Raw genomic sequence first — 13,267 nt, 5'->3', positions numbered from 1 at the left:
AGCAATGTGTGGTTTATTTCTTTTTTTAAATCCTCATGAAAAATGTTCAGCATTTTAGTGCGAATTTCTCCTAAAAACCCTTATTTTTATATGCAGTTTTAACTAATGTGCAGTTTTTCAAGAAATTTCTCCTAACATAATGCATTTTTGTATGTTATTTTCACTAATATATTCATTTTTATATGCACTTTCCTCTCACATATGCATTTTTGTAAACTTTGTTTGGTTGGAAGACTGAATTGCAAAATTCGAATAATTGAATTTTGAAGGATAGCTGTGTTTCACTTCTCATATTGTTTCAGAAAGTGCGAATTTGAGAGATTGAGCTTTAAATGCAAACTGAATTGAATTTCTTACCCATCACTACTGCTGGCATGCTGCCCTCAACAGATAATCCCTGAGGGAATGAGGCCCTTGGCAGAAAAAAAGTGGCTGACCCCTGTATTAGTATATCACTATACTGAAAGTAAAGTCAATCGTGTCTCTTTAAATAGGAAAACTGTTTCTTTTAGTGGTTTGTCTATTACCTCTGCTGAGTGCATTGAATAGTTGGCAGGCAGTTTATCCAAGGCAACAGGAAGGCAATAATGGCCTGTTTGAAGACGATCATTTAACAGAATTGGCAGCCACTGAAACAAATGAAGGGAAAAACAAAGTGTTATATCATTACTGCATGTGATGCTGGATATTGATCTGGCTTAATTATATTCTAAAGTAAAGTAAAGTAAAAGGATTAGACATCAAAAGAGATAGTGATTACAGCAAAGACCTTTACTCTGTCTTTGGTAGCTACTTTGTAAACATGTTACCTGGATTACTGCCACCAACTTTTCCTCTGTAAAAACTATTAAATTAGTTTTGAACCAAAACTCACAAAGCTTTTAAAGAGTCTAACCAAATGCAGGCAGATTACTCTTCTTGGCAGGCTATTTGTTTCTACTCCAGAGTTGTAGATGTCCCTGGATGGATCCATTCCTAGACATTCCTAGCATGAGACACACAGCTAACACATTAATGTGACATATACATGAAACATGTGACAGATGTGATATACATGTGACAGATGTGATATACATGTGACACATGTAAATCATGTGATGTATGTGTAAACTGTGACACACACAGTCCAAACCATATCTTCTACAGATGCATTTAACACACTTAACACACATGTGCAATGTGTTCTTACATGCAACACACATGCAAAACATGTTTGTGAAAGACCTATACCAAATACACAATAATCTCATTAAAGTCATTAAATATGTGCAATTCAAGAGACACATGCAAGACACACTGTGCAAGAGAAGCATGCAATGTGTGTGCATACAGCTGGCCGACAGATGTATGCAACACACACACCAAAGTGCAATTTGTGACATGGAAGTGACATATGCAGACTTGTGTGACAAATATGCAACCCAAAAGAAAGACGTGACACATATTAAATACAACAGACACACAATAAGTAGCATGTATGACGCACCTGACATACAGTCATAAACAATACACTGACAAAGGGTGAGACAGAACCCTTTGCACACAATATACAAAACACAGAGCTTTTACACACAATTAATGATTGACACATCTGTTGCATACATAAGAGTATCAAACGGGTAATCTGACATGCACTGTGTGTGTTTCACACCGTGTTTTGTGTACATCTACCACATACGTAAGAGTATTCATAAAAGGTTGTTGCATGTCTCTGAACCATATGTGTGACCTGTGCATGGCTCATGTTCCTGCTGTGTGAAAATAAAATGTCATTTGCACCATGCACATGCCTATCACATAAGTACAAGAGAGTGTCCATGTGCACAACTGTGTTCCTAATATGCTTTTGTCACCCATATTAGAAACATGTCACATGCCTGATAACACAATATTTTGGATGATGTTTCATTCATGCTCCTTTGAAATCCTGCATCTGTATATAAGCAGTTGGAATAATTTCATCTTTGGTAGATAAAATCTTTCGCAAATTTTGTAGGGGAAAAGTGGTTGTAGTAGAACATAGTTGACAGGAAATTTTGTGTAAAGTGTTATCTATTTCCCCAAGAACTTGTAAATGTGAACCAAAAGTGACTTACTGAATATCCCAGAAGAGTCTCTACAGAGGCTCCTTGCTTTGGCTGACAGCTAATGTGGTAAAACGTGAACAGCAGGTGGTGTTTTTCTGTGAGTTTAGCTGGCAGCTTAATTTTCACTTCTTCATAGAAGTCAGGAGATCTAGTTTTTAAAACATAAAACAAAATGAACATACATATCTCTTGAGACATGAGACAGAAGTGTAACTTGCCTTGCCTAGATGTTTATTACCTTCATCGTGATGATGGCAATAATTGATAGAATTGTTGTAAAGGATTCTAGATAATCCTTTTATGAATCACACCCATGGGAAAAAGGCTATGTATCAAAATATCTCTAGGAGTGAAATCAGTATCTAGCCATTTAAAACATAAAACAGAATTGACTGCAAATATCTAAAAGCAAACCTCAACTGTCTTCTTGAATTGGTACAGACTATAATTAAGCAACTGGAAGCGGACACAGGGTTATATAACTCCCTTCCCCAACTTCAGGAGAACAAATTCCTCCTGCCAGGACTAACCATGATGAATTGTATCATCAGCAGTAATATTAACTGTGGCTAAATTTAGCCATGTTTTCTTATCCTAGGTAAAGTAGTAATCCTCTTTAGCCCTAACCACACATCACTGCCAGCACAACAGTTACCTGTGGTTAGGTCCAATAGTGGAATTCACACACAACCTAGGAGGTGGGGAGGGAGCCTGTGACCCTGAATTTTTTTGCTGGCTTTTTAATCACTATGAAGCCATTGGAGGTATGAAGAAATCCTCTTTAGCTGAAACTGTGTTTTAATGGGTATTCTGTAATACATGCTGTTATTTGTATTTTAAAATGGAAATGGACTGCCTTCAAGTCAATCCCGACTTATGGCGACCCTATGAATAGGGTTTTCATGGTAAGCAGTATTCAGAGGGGGTTTACCACTGCCTTCCTCTGAGTCTGAGAGGCAGTGACTGGCCCAAGGTCACCCAGTGAGCTTCATGACTGTGTGGGGATTCGAACCCTGGTCTCCCAGGTCGTAGTCCAACACTCTAACCACTATGCCACACTGACTCTCTTAACTGTTTAAGGACAGTTATAAGGGAGAAGTGCTATTTCTAGCCAGACTCACTAAACGCTATAGTTTCCTGTGATATTGTTGCCTTTTGGTTGGTTTTTGCCCTCCCCTTTCTCCTCCTTCTTTATGTGCTGCATGCACTCTTCTCTTGAATCCTCCTTTATCACACAGAGCAAGCAGGCACAGGGCTGCTTGGCAGAAGCTGAAAACTATGGACTGAAAGAAACCTTTGTTTTCTTCTTTCTGATTTTCTAAGCTGGGCCTGTATCACTGTATACATGACGTGTCTGTGAGTAAACTTTTTTTTCTTAACTGGAGAGTTTGATTGCCTTATTCTGCTAGACTGTGTGTGTCAGAGTTAGATGGGGGAAGGTGGGATTGGCTATTGCTCATTCTGGGTTTTTTTGCCATTTTTACTCTGCTAGAGATAGAACCACATAATTTCCCCCATAAATTCCAAGATGTTGGTGCTTGTGGTGGACAGACAAAAGAAGACGACAGCAGAGAATCGAAGGAAGAAGAAAGAAGACCTGAGCAGAAAGGAAAGTGGCTTGGTGGCTGAAGACTTGCTGGGGGTAGTTGAATTGCCTCAGGTTTAAATGATGAGGAGAGAATCTGTCTACATCACTAACGGAGAAGAAGTGACAGGCTGTTTGGAATGCTAAGAAAACCAGAGGACAAGTCAAGGAGAGGACAGAAAAACAAACCTGCACTTTAATAGGACAGTAGGGGTTGAAATAGAGACAATAAAAGTCCTCAGTTGTAGTGTTGGTGAGGCTTAACTTGGGTGGAATAAATACAAGCGCAATCTGGCAAAAGTGTTTAATACAGTAGCTCAAAGTTGTTTTGATTTAGTAATAGTAGTATAAAATAAGCTGTATTTAAATAACACGTTAACAAAGTGTATACTCATTTAAAGAGGGAGTACTATATTAACCACACAAGCTTCTGCACTACCTAATTTTGTAATAAATAAACATTAATATCTGTGTCAGACAGCCAGTGTGGTGTAGCGGTTAGAGTGTTGGACTACAACCTGGGAGACCAGGATTCGAATCCCTACACAGCCATGAAGCTCACTGGGTGACCTTGGGCCAGTCACTGCCTTTCAGGCTCAGAGGCAGGCAATGGTAAACCCCCTCTGAATACAGCTTACCATGAAAACCCTATTCATAGGGTCACCATAAGTCTGAATCGACTTGAAGGCAGTCCATTTCATTTTTTAATATCTGTGTTAAATACAGTAACTATATCTGACTGGCTTTGTATCACACCTATGTCTCATGGTTTACCAGGGTTACTGGCAAGTTTATACCATGGACTGCAAAAAAAAAAAAGACAAATTATTGGATGTTAGATCAAACTAAACCAGAACTATCACTAGAAGCTAAAATGATGAAACTGAGGTTATCATACTTTGGACACATAATGAGAAGACATGATTCATTAGAAAAGATAATAATGCTTGTAAAAACAGAAGTAGAAAAAGAGGAAGGCCAAACAAGAGATGGATTGATTCCATAAAGGAAGCCACAGACCTGACCTTACAAGATCTGAACAGGGTGGTTCATGACAGATGCTCTTGGAGGTCACTGATTCATAGGGTCGCCATAAGTCGTAGTCGACTTGGAGGCACATAACAACAACAACAACAAACTGGCAAGTTAAGTGATATGAAATGGTGGCAGAAGTAGGGGTTTAGGAAAACCATTGAAGTTGGATTTTGTTAATAAAATAAGTAAGGAAATACCCCCCTTTCACAGCAGCATTGTATCTTCACCAGCCTCCTCTGAAAATGAAATGGACAGCCTTCAAGTCGATCCCGACTTATGGCGACCCTATGAAGAGGGTTTTCATGGTAAGCAGTATTCAGAGGCGGTTTTATCATTGCCTTCCTCTGAGTCTGAGAGGCAGTGACTGGGCCAAGGTCACCCAGTGAGCTTCATAGCTGTGTGGGGATTCGAACCCTGGTCTCCCAGGTCGTAGTCCAACACCTTAACCACTACACCACACTGGCTCTAGGGATTTCATATTTCAGTGCCACCATTTTGTTCAAAAAAGCTTTAGTGGGTCACAAGAACAGCATTATTGGATCAACCTTACCCCTTCCTCTTGAAGAAACGTTTGCTCATGGCAGGCTATATATTTCTACTCATGGACTGTGGCTGAACCAGTGGTCCATCAAGCCTAGTACTGTGTGTCTAATAACACATCAGGTGCCAGAAGAAGTGTATAAAAGCAGAGGGTATACCTAGAACAAGCTATCTTACACTAATTATTTCTTTCTTCTTGCTACCTCAGGTTTCAGGACAACAAACACACAGGACTGTCTTAATCACTGATTTTCTTACATGATTGGCCTGTTTTTTTAAACCCATCACTTTCTAACATGCTACGTTACAGAAATTTCCTCATATCTGAGGCCATAAATAGTAATAGTAACCTTACTTGTTATGATATGTAACAGGTGTGTAATCCTCTTGAATAAATTCTGGACCTGAGGATTTTCCAAAGATGACCTACATAACAAAACAATATATTAAACAAAATATATTAAAAAGTGACAATGATTTAAAACGTATGGTTATGAAATTTTACCACTGTATGTCAGTACTAAGCATTTATTTGAACACTAGATCAGGTTTGGATCAGGATTATATTCTGCAACTAATAGTTTAAAATATAGAAACTAAAACTGACATATAAAAAAGTGTCTTTAACTGATGGTATTCCTCTACCATCCATTAAAGACACTTCTGTATTTATTTATCACCTTTCCTCCAAGGAGTTCATGGTGGTGACATGGTTCTCCACTGCCCCATTTTATCCTCACAACAATTCTATGAGGTAGGTTAGTCTGAGAGACACTAACTGGCCCAAGGTCTCATGCAAGCTTCCAATTTACACACAATTCTTCAACAGGCAGAACAGAAACTGCCAATACCCATTCTAAATTAAAATACTGTAAGCTCTTTCTTCATCCTGCCTGATGAAGGATTTTGGTACTTCAACAGATTTCAGCCTTGTTCTCCAACAGTCTAATAAACATTAATATAGAAAAAGATATGTAATAATTAAGTGAGATTAAACATTGTTTTGTAACATAAAAGACAGCATGAAAACATATGCACTAGCTTGTTCACCTCCGTTCAGTGAAATATAACAAAGGAAGGTGTGCTACATTCCATGAAGCCAGATTATCACAGGTACACATGCACTTAATAATTATAAACTTTGAGATATACATAGTTGAACCTCTTAAATTCTCATGTCTACACACTGTTGTTAAAATAATAGACAAAGAATAGTACAATAATATAGACCTTTTTCATCCTCAAAAAATGTTCAGATCCTTTATGAATTGGCTGGTAACATTAGCATACTGGCAGTAAGCTAATGGGTATGTGTGTGCATGTGCATGCATGCCAACTAAATATGATGTTAAATGAGTTATTGAATTTAATATACACTTTAAAAATGGCAAACAGCTGTCATTGGGAATCAAGATTGGGATCATGACAGGCAGGGAGGGAGAGGTTAACTTTACTTCCTACTATCCCAATGCTAATTGTGCCTCTGACACTGCTATTTGCATTAAGATAAAAGTTTCTAATGATGTCAATCAGCTGTCCCCCCAAACAACAGAATTGGGAATGGAAGTTTTTTGTTGGGATTGTTGTTTCTGGAGGCTTAAACTCCCCCTCCTCCCCAGCACAGTCCCAGTCCTGTTTGTCCCTCCTCCAACAGTTCTATACATTTCTAAAAAAATCATATTAGATTTATCTATATCTATATGATGTCTTCAGCAAGTAAAATATGAACTCATAGTTAATTTCTGCTCTCTGATCATGCTTCATTAAGTTAGTTGTGTTCTCACTGCTCTGCTATAATCTGGATTGTTTTGCCACCCAGTCAATGTGTTTTTATAACTAGTTTAGCCTTCGCCTGTATTTAATTATCTATTTTTAATTTACAGAATACTGTAAATTTCTACTTTAACATCTGAGTCAGAACCCTGGTGGTGGCTTGAGTAGAAGCATTTTTGGACTGGGACCAGAGGCATTGATTTCAAGTGGGAAATCGATTCACCTGCTTCTATATGAACACATGCAAATGTGCAATAAACTACTTTACCGGCATTGCACAGGCAGGGTCTTCTCCACACATAAACTGTATCTTAATGGTAATGTTTCGCCCTGAAGCCAGGCGGTTTGCAAAATTCAGCCGTTGTGGATACACATAAAGAAGATTTCTGGGGAAAATGAAATTTTAAAAAGTCAACAAATAATCAATTTAATGTTAGTTTTGAAATAATTACTAAGTTAATCTCTCACTCGCTTCTCCCTCATCAACAATAGTATCATTTTCTTCAGAGAACTGCTGCTGTGAGAGGATTCCTTCAGATGTAAAATTGTTTGTAACAGGAGAGCTGGGTTTCTTTGTTTTTGAGGAAAAGATATGTACAGATTTTCTTTTTCACTGACCTACTTGACAGACAGGACTAAAGTACTACATGCAACTACAAGGATGAAATTAGGTCTTGGTACTATATAAAAATAATTGGTTGGGGTGGTATTGAGCAAGCATACTTGGCATCTCTCTGGGTTATTTGGGAGTGGGGGAGCAGCAGAGTAATATATGCTCTGACCCAAATAATTCATTGTAGAATCACAAGTGGCAGGAAGGTAACAGGCACCTGTGGTGGGGGTGGGGGGCATGAATGCTGGAAGACCTTCTAGATGAGTCAGTGTGTGTATGCCTGTATTGTTTATTTATTTATTTTATTACATTTTTAAACCGCCCTATAGCAACAAGCTCTCAGGGCAGTGTACAACAGTATAAAAACAAGTTAACATACAAATGAGCGTGGGTACAATAGACTATAAAAGATATCTAAAACAAAATTAAGACAAAAATAGATTAAAATTTAAATTTAAATTTTAAATTTTAAAATGCCTGGGCAAAGAGGTAGGTCTTTACCTGGCGCCGAAAGGATAACAAAGAAGGCGCCAGGCGTATCTCGTCAGGGAGGGCATTCCATAACTCGGGGGCCACCACTGAGAAGGCCCTAGCTCTAGTTCTTACTCTCCGGGCCTCCCTGTGCGTTGGAACTCGGAGAAGGGCCTTCGACGTCAGGCGCAGCGAACGGGTAGGTACATAGCGGAAGAGGCATTCCGCCAGGTATTGCGGTCCAATGCCGTTAAGGGCTTTATAGGTAAGAACCAACACTTTGAATCTGGCCCGGAAACATATTGGTAGCCAGTGCAGCTGGGCCAGGACAGGAGTTATATGATCATATTTTTTAGCCCCAGTAAGAACTCTGGCCGCAGCATTCTGCACCAGCTGAAGTTTCCGAACCGTCTTCAAAGGTAACCCTACATAGAGTGCATTACAGTAGTCCAATCTAGAGGTTACCAGAGCATGGATAACTGTGGCGAGGTTCTCTATGTCCAGATAGGGTCGTAGTTGGGCTGTATGTGTGGTGTATATACACATTTGAGAATGTGTGGGCTGCATGTACATGTGTACGTGTGCTTATGGCCATGCTCACTTTTGTTTTGTCCACTGCTGGCATGTGGTCCCCAGAGAGTTGGCAAAGAGGGAGTGTGGCCCTCAGGCCAAAAAGGTTCACCACCCCAACTCTAGGACTTGCATGCTGGAGAAATTATTGAGCACACAGGATAGTGCTATGGAAACTGCAGGTTCAGTCTTTTCTGCTAGAGAAAGAAAACTTCATTTGGCATATGATTTCACTATTGGTAGCTGTGGATCACATTTTTTCTTCTTTTGCTCAAACTGTAGTGTTATTGTTATAGTAGCGCAAGGCATCTTGCATGTACCAAACCTAACGTTTTGTTTCATGTTTGCTCTTTAATCCAAGAAGATAATACTTCTCTGAAAAAAGCACTGCCTGCTTTGAATCTGCTGATACAAGAAAGCACATATGAATCAGTCCTCTAACTCAGATGCCAAGGAAGGGAAAGTTCAAGGCATATTACTTCTCTGCTAATCCTTCAGTCACCTTGCATTCAGGAACATAGTTAATGCAACTCTGAGGCACTTTTATTTGGAAAGAAATGAATCCCATTTTCATAAAGGAAAGAAAAAACAATCCTAGCAATTTACATTAACATTTTAAAAGAGCATCCCAAAATATCCCCAGATATGGACAAGTACCAGAAACCAGTGGCTATCCTGGGTAAACGGAGACCTTTAGAATGCACACATAGGGCTACTCGACAAGACATTTTAATCCCTTGAAAAATCACTTAACATGTTCTATTGTTCACATTACAACATTTCTCAAAAAAGGAGGCAGGTTTGTCTATGAAAATACAGTGGCTCCCAGGAGAGAAGCAAACCCTTTTTCTAATCATCCTCCAGTGTGCATCTTGATAGGGCCAGCTCACCTTCCACAAGCGATAATTTTTCTCCATCAGTACAGTTCCTACAAAGAAAGCTTGAGGGGGCAGTCAGCAACTACACAGACGTATTTCCAGTCTTCAATATCTATTCTTCCTTGATCATAATGAATGCCTCCATCATATGTCTTTAGCACTAGATGACATCAATCCATAGTTGACTCACCCTAAAACTGCTCCAAGGAATGAAACCCATGACCTCACCCACAGTTACTTAAATTACAAGTCCAGAAGCATCATTCTGTGGGCCATGCAGCTCCTTTCCTCTCCTCTTTCTGCTTCCTGAATTTTTATCACAAGAATCTTACGATAGTATTACACATGTGTGAGAATACCTGCAGTCCCCTACCTGGCATTGTTTGGGAATTATAAGAACCAAACAAACAAACAAAGAAAATCAGTGGAGTTTTGAAAAGTTCAGTCCACCATCTTAACTCAAAATGATGTCCAACTGTACCCAAACATAGACAAAAACCTGCTTCTTAATATTGGGAACTGTCAGGCAAAATTTGGTTTTGATATCTTAAGAGGTGTCCAGATGCCTAGTAAACAGACAAACTAACAGCTTTCCAATATATATATATATCAGATTATACATTCAACCCGAAAGCACATATTGTCTCCTACAAATTCAATTTGTTTCTTGTTAAATGCTGGCACGCACAGGGCCAGGCCAAGCCATTTTGTTGCTTGAGGCAGAGGACAATATTACTCTAATTTGTATTGATTCATGCTTTCATTCAGTTTATATCCTGCCTTTCTTCTCCAATGGAGGTTCAAGGGGTGGACACAGAGGTGTGGGTAGAGGGCACTGATGTCAGCAGGGCATACAAAGCATTCTTGGCAATTAACAGCTGCACACTCACATGGTGCTGACAGATCTTCCTTTTGCTTTAACTACCACCTTATATGCTCCTCTTCCCTTTGGTTAGCATATGTTTTTAAATTATTTTTAATTTTTTTAAATTGTGTTTTTAAATTGTTTTTCGCGTTTTAAAATTGGTATATTTGTTTTTATTTTTTTTAATTGCTGTAAACCGCCCAGAGAGCTTTGGCTATGGGGCAGTATATAAATGTAATAAATAAATAAACTCAACTGTGGTGATTGAGTGTATCCAGCCCCATGCCTCACTAGCTACATCAGAGGTTTTAAAGGGGGCAAAAAGAGTCTCTCTCTAGGTCACCAAACTGAATGCCCTATTCATAGATTGATATGAATTATGTTCATTAACACAGATTGCTAGCTAAAGTATATCCCCAGCAATCCCAGTATCACAGCAGTGAAGCAAAACTAGGGATCATAAGGAATCGAGTTGCCACTTTTTACTTGGCAAGTTCTTGTTTCTTGAATAGTTGTGTGAGAGGCTGAAATTCAAGCAGTGAAATGTTTTGCAACATGGAGTTCCATGTGGGAGGTGCTGTATCAATAGAATTCCTACTTGTTATCCAGCAGTTAAAAACACAAGGTCTCTAACCAAAAACACAAGGTTGTGCAACGCAATCCAATAATTATGGAAATATTTCCATCACTTCTCCCTCTTTCTCTTGTTAGCCTTATTTAAAAAATCAAAGTGACAGGATCGATGCACTGCTTTCTGAAGTTGAGAAGCAACAGCAGTAAATTGATTTTCAAGATACACTAATTCAAAAGTTATTGAAACAGGTAGGTTCTCTCATCTTTCAGGTCCTTATTCCAAACCTGCTTCTTCTTCAAGGATTCCCTTCTCCTAACTCTTCTTTGCTGCTTAGCTTCCCTCACCACCAGTGCCCCAATAAATGGAAGCTACAATACATCTGTTTCATAGACTTATAATGTTATTTTCTTTATGTTCAGCTTCAAACTGTGAGATTTTGATTTTGGTCTTCCACTTCAACTGTGTTCAAAGAAACACAAAAGCAGATCTTTCGTAACATAAACAACAATCCTAGAGATATGTGAGGCTGGGCGGAGCAGCACTGGTGCCATCCCAGCATTGGTGGTGCTGTGCTGGCGGAGCATGCAGAGGGGTGAGGCAGCATTGAGCTCACAGGAGCTCTGGGTTGGCAGCAATAGCAGCCCCAGAGCTCCCCAACTTTGATGCCACCTTGTTCTGCTCTATCCCATCCTACTGAGTGCTGCTCCACCAGCGCCAGGTAGGGATGTGCAACTCTGTCCATTTGGGTTTCTCTCTCATTTTTCTAATCTTCAGTTCTCCATATTTCCACATCATTGTGCATTTCATCAACAGTTTAGTAAAACTTTCTCTTAATATACACATTTTGGTACGCAATTTTGCCAAATACACATATTTTTGCAAAGCAATTTTCATTAATACAAGACATTTTTATGTGTTAACACAATATACATCAATGTAATGCATTTTGTACTTATGCATAGATGCACATTTTACCCTGGCATATGCATGGCTGGAGAACTAGATTACAAAATTTGGAGAAGTGAGGATTTCAAACAATGGCTGTGTTTTGGTTCACATATGGTTTTGGAAAGTGAGAATTAGGTAGCTTCATCTTTAAATGCAAACGAAATCATATTTAAATGCAAACTAAATCAAACTTCTCTCCCATCCCTACTTCTAAGTAAGACATATAGGGCTGCATCCCTAATCCCAGGAGGGCAACACTACTGCTCTACCCACTCCCCTTATGCGCCACTGCTGGCTCTTTCTGCACATCTGAATTGGCTTAGGCAGATATCGTTGACTGCTGAAATCAGAAGGATTTAGGAATGTCTCAAGGCCCTCCCTAAAAAAATGATATGAGGTTTTGTTAAGAAAATGGATTATTTGTTTTTAAACTGCAAAAGGGTGACAGCTTCCAACGGTTCTGTCCACTTTGAACTATCCAAGAAGTTGAAAGGCTTCAGTGAGCAGCAGAACTTGCTTCATCCTTCTTGTCAGAGGTACTAGTCCAAGAGCTTTGGTCACCTATACCATCAGCCTTCTACCACCACAGCCCTGCTCCCCAACACCACCATCCCAGAATTAAGACTAGGTCAGGAAGTGGATGCACAATGCCACCATATGTATGCATTTTCAGAAGTCCCACAGAGTTTAATGGGGCATATTTCCCTGTAAGTGTATATACAGCATTACACTAACAACAATGCTGGATCTGGCTTCCTAGCTCAGTTGCCAGTTACCCCACAAAAAGATTGACATTTACCTGTACATTTTAGAACTAGCTTGCATTCAGTGCTACCATCTGACATTTACTTAATCTGCAATAGTATGCAAGGTACTGTGCAAAAGTGAAACTGCCCCTGCCCAGAAAGTTTACAATACATTAGACTAAGTTATCATGTTCATTTTTATAACAAGACATTGCCATTATTTCCTTTCTTCATACACAGGTTCAGTTAAGAAGGAAACAAACCAAACACCTGAAGTTCAACATAGCCAGAAAGAAAATGCCAGATAGATCGACAAAACAGAATTTAACACTCACAGTGCATGACAGCGTATAAAATGGAATTTCCAGACTACAGTAATGTGTAGATGATTTGTGCATGGTTGTTAGCTTTTTATTTTCTCAGCCAAGTGTCCTGCTTTTAACTACTTATTTGATCAAGTTACATGATCAGAATAGTTGATATTTTGGAGGAATTGTAGCAAAGCTCCATTTTACCAGATATTTATTACTATTACTGGGGGGGGGGGAGAATCTTTGCAAGTGCACGAATCAAAAGATTGCC

The 13,267-nt window shown here is 39.2% G+C and overlaps 1 protein-coding gene across 3 annotated transcripts in view; it reads right to left on the bottom strand.

Annotated features, from left to right (window-relative positions):
• Positions 1-13,267, bottom strand: part of DOCK8 (dedicator of cytokinesis 8) — a 171,982-nt gene that overhangs the window by 95,517 nt on the left and 63,198 nt on the right. For all 3 annotated transcript variants that reach the window (XM_061628825.1, XM_061628816.1, XM_061628835.1), the window contains 4 exons: positions 7,289-7,406; positions 5,603-5,673; positions 2,097-2,235; positions 528-629 (listed from right to left, as the gene is read on the bottom strand). In XM_061628825.1, the coding sequence (XP_061484809.1) occupies positions 528-629; positions 2,097-2,235; positions 5,603-5,673; positions 7,289-7,406 (430 nt within the window). The remainder of the gene's footprint in view (positions 1-527; positions 630-2,096; positions 2,236-5,602; positions 5,674-7,288; positions 7,407-13,267) is intronic.

This window comes from Rhineura floridana, chromosome 1 (assembly GCF_030035675.1).
Source record: "Rhineura floridana isolate rRhiFlo1 chromosome 1, rRhiFlo1.hap2, whole genome shotgun sequence".
NCBI lineage: Eukaryota > Metazoa > Chordata > Lepidosauria > Squamata > Rhineuridae > Rhineura > Rhineura floridana.
This window is presented reverse-complemented; position numbering and strand designations above follow the sequence as displayed.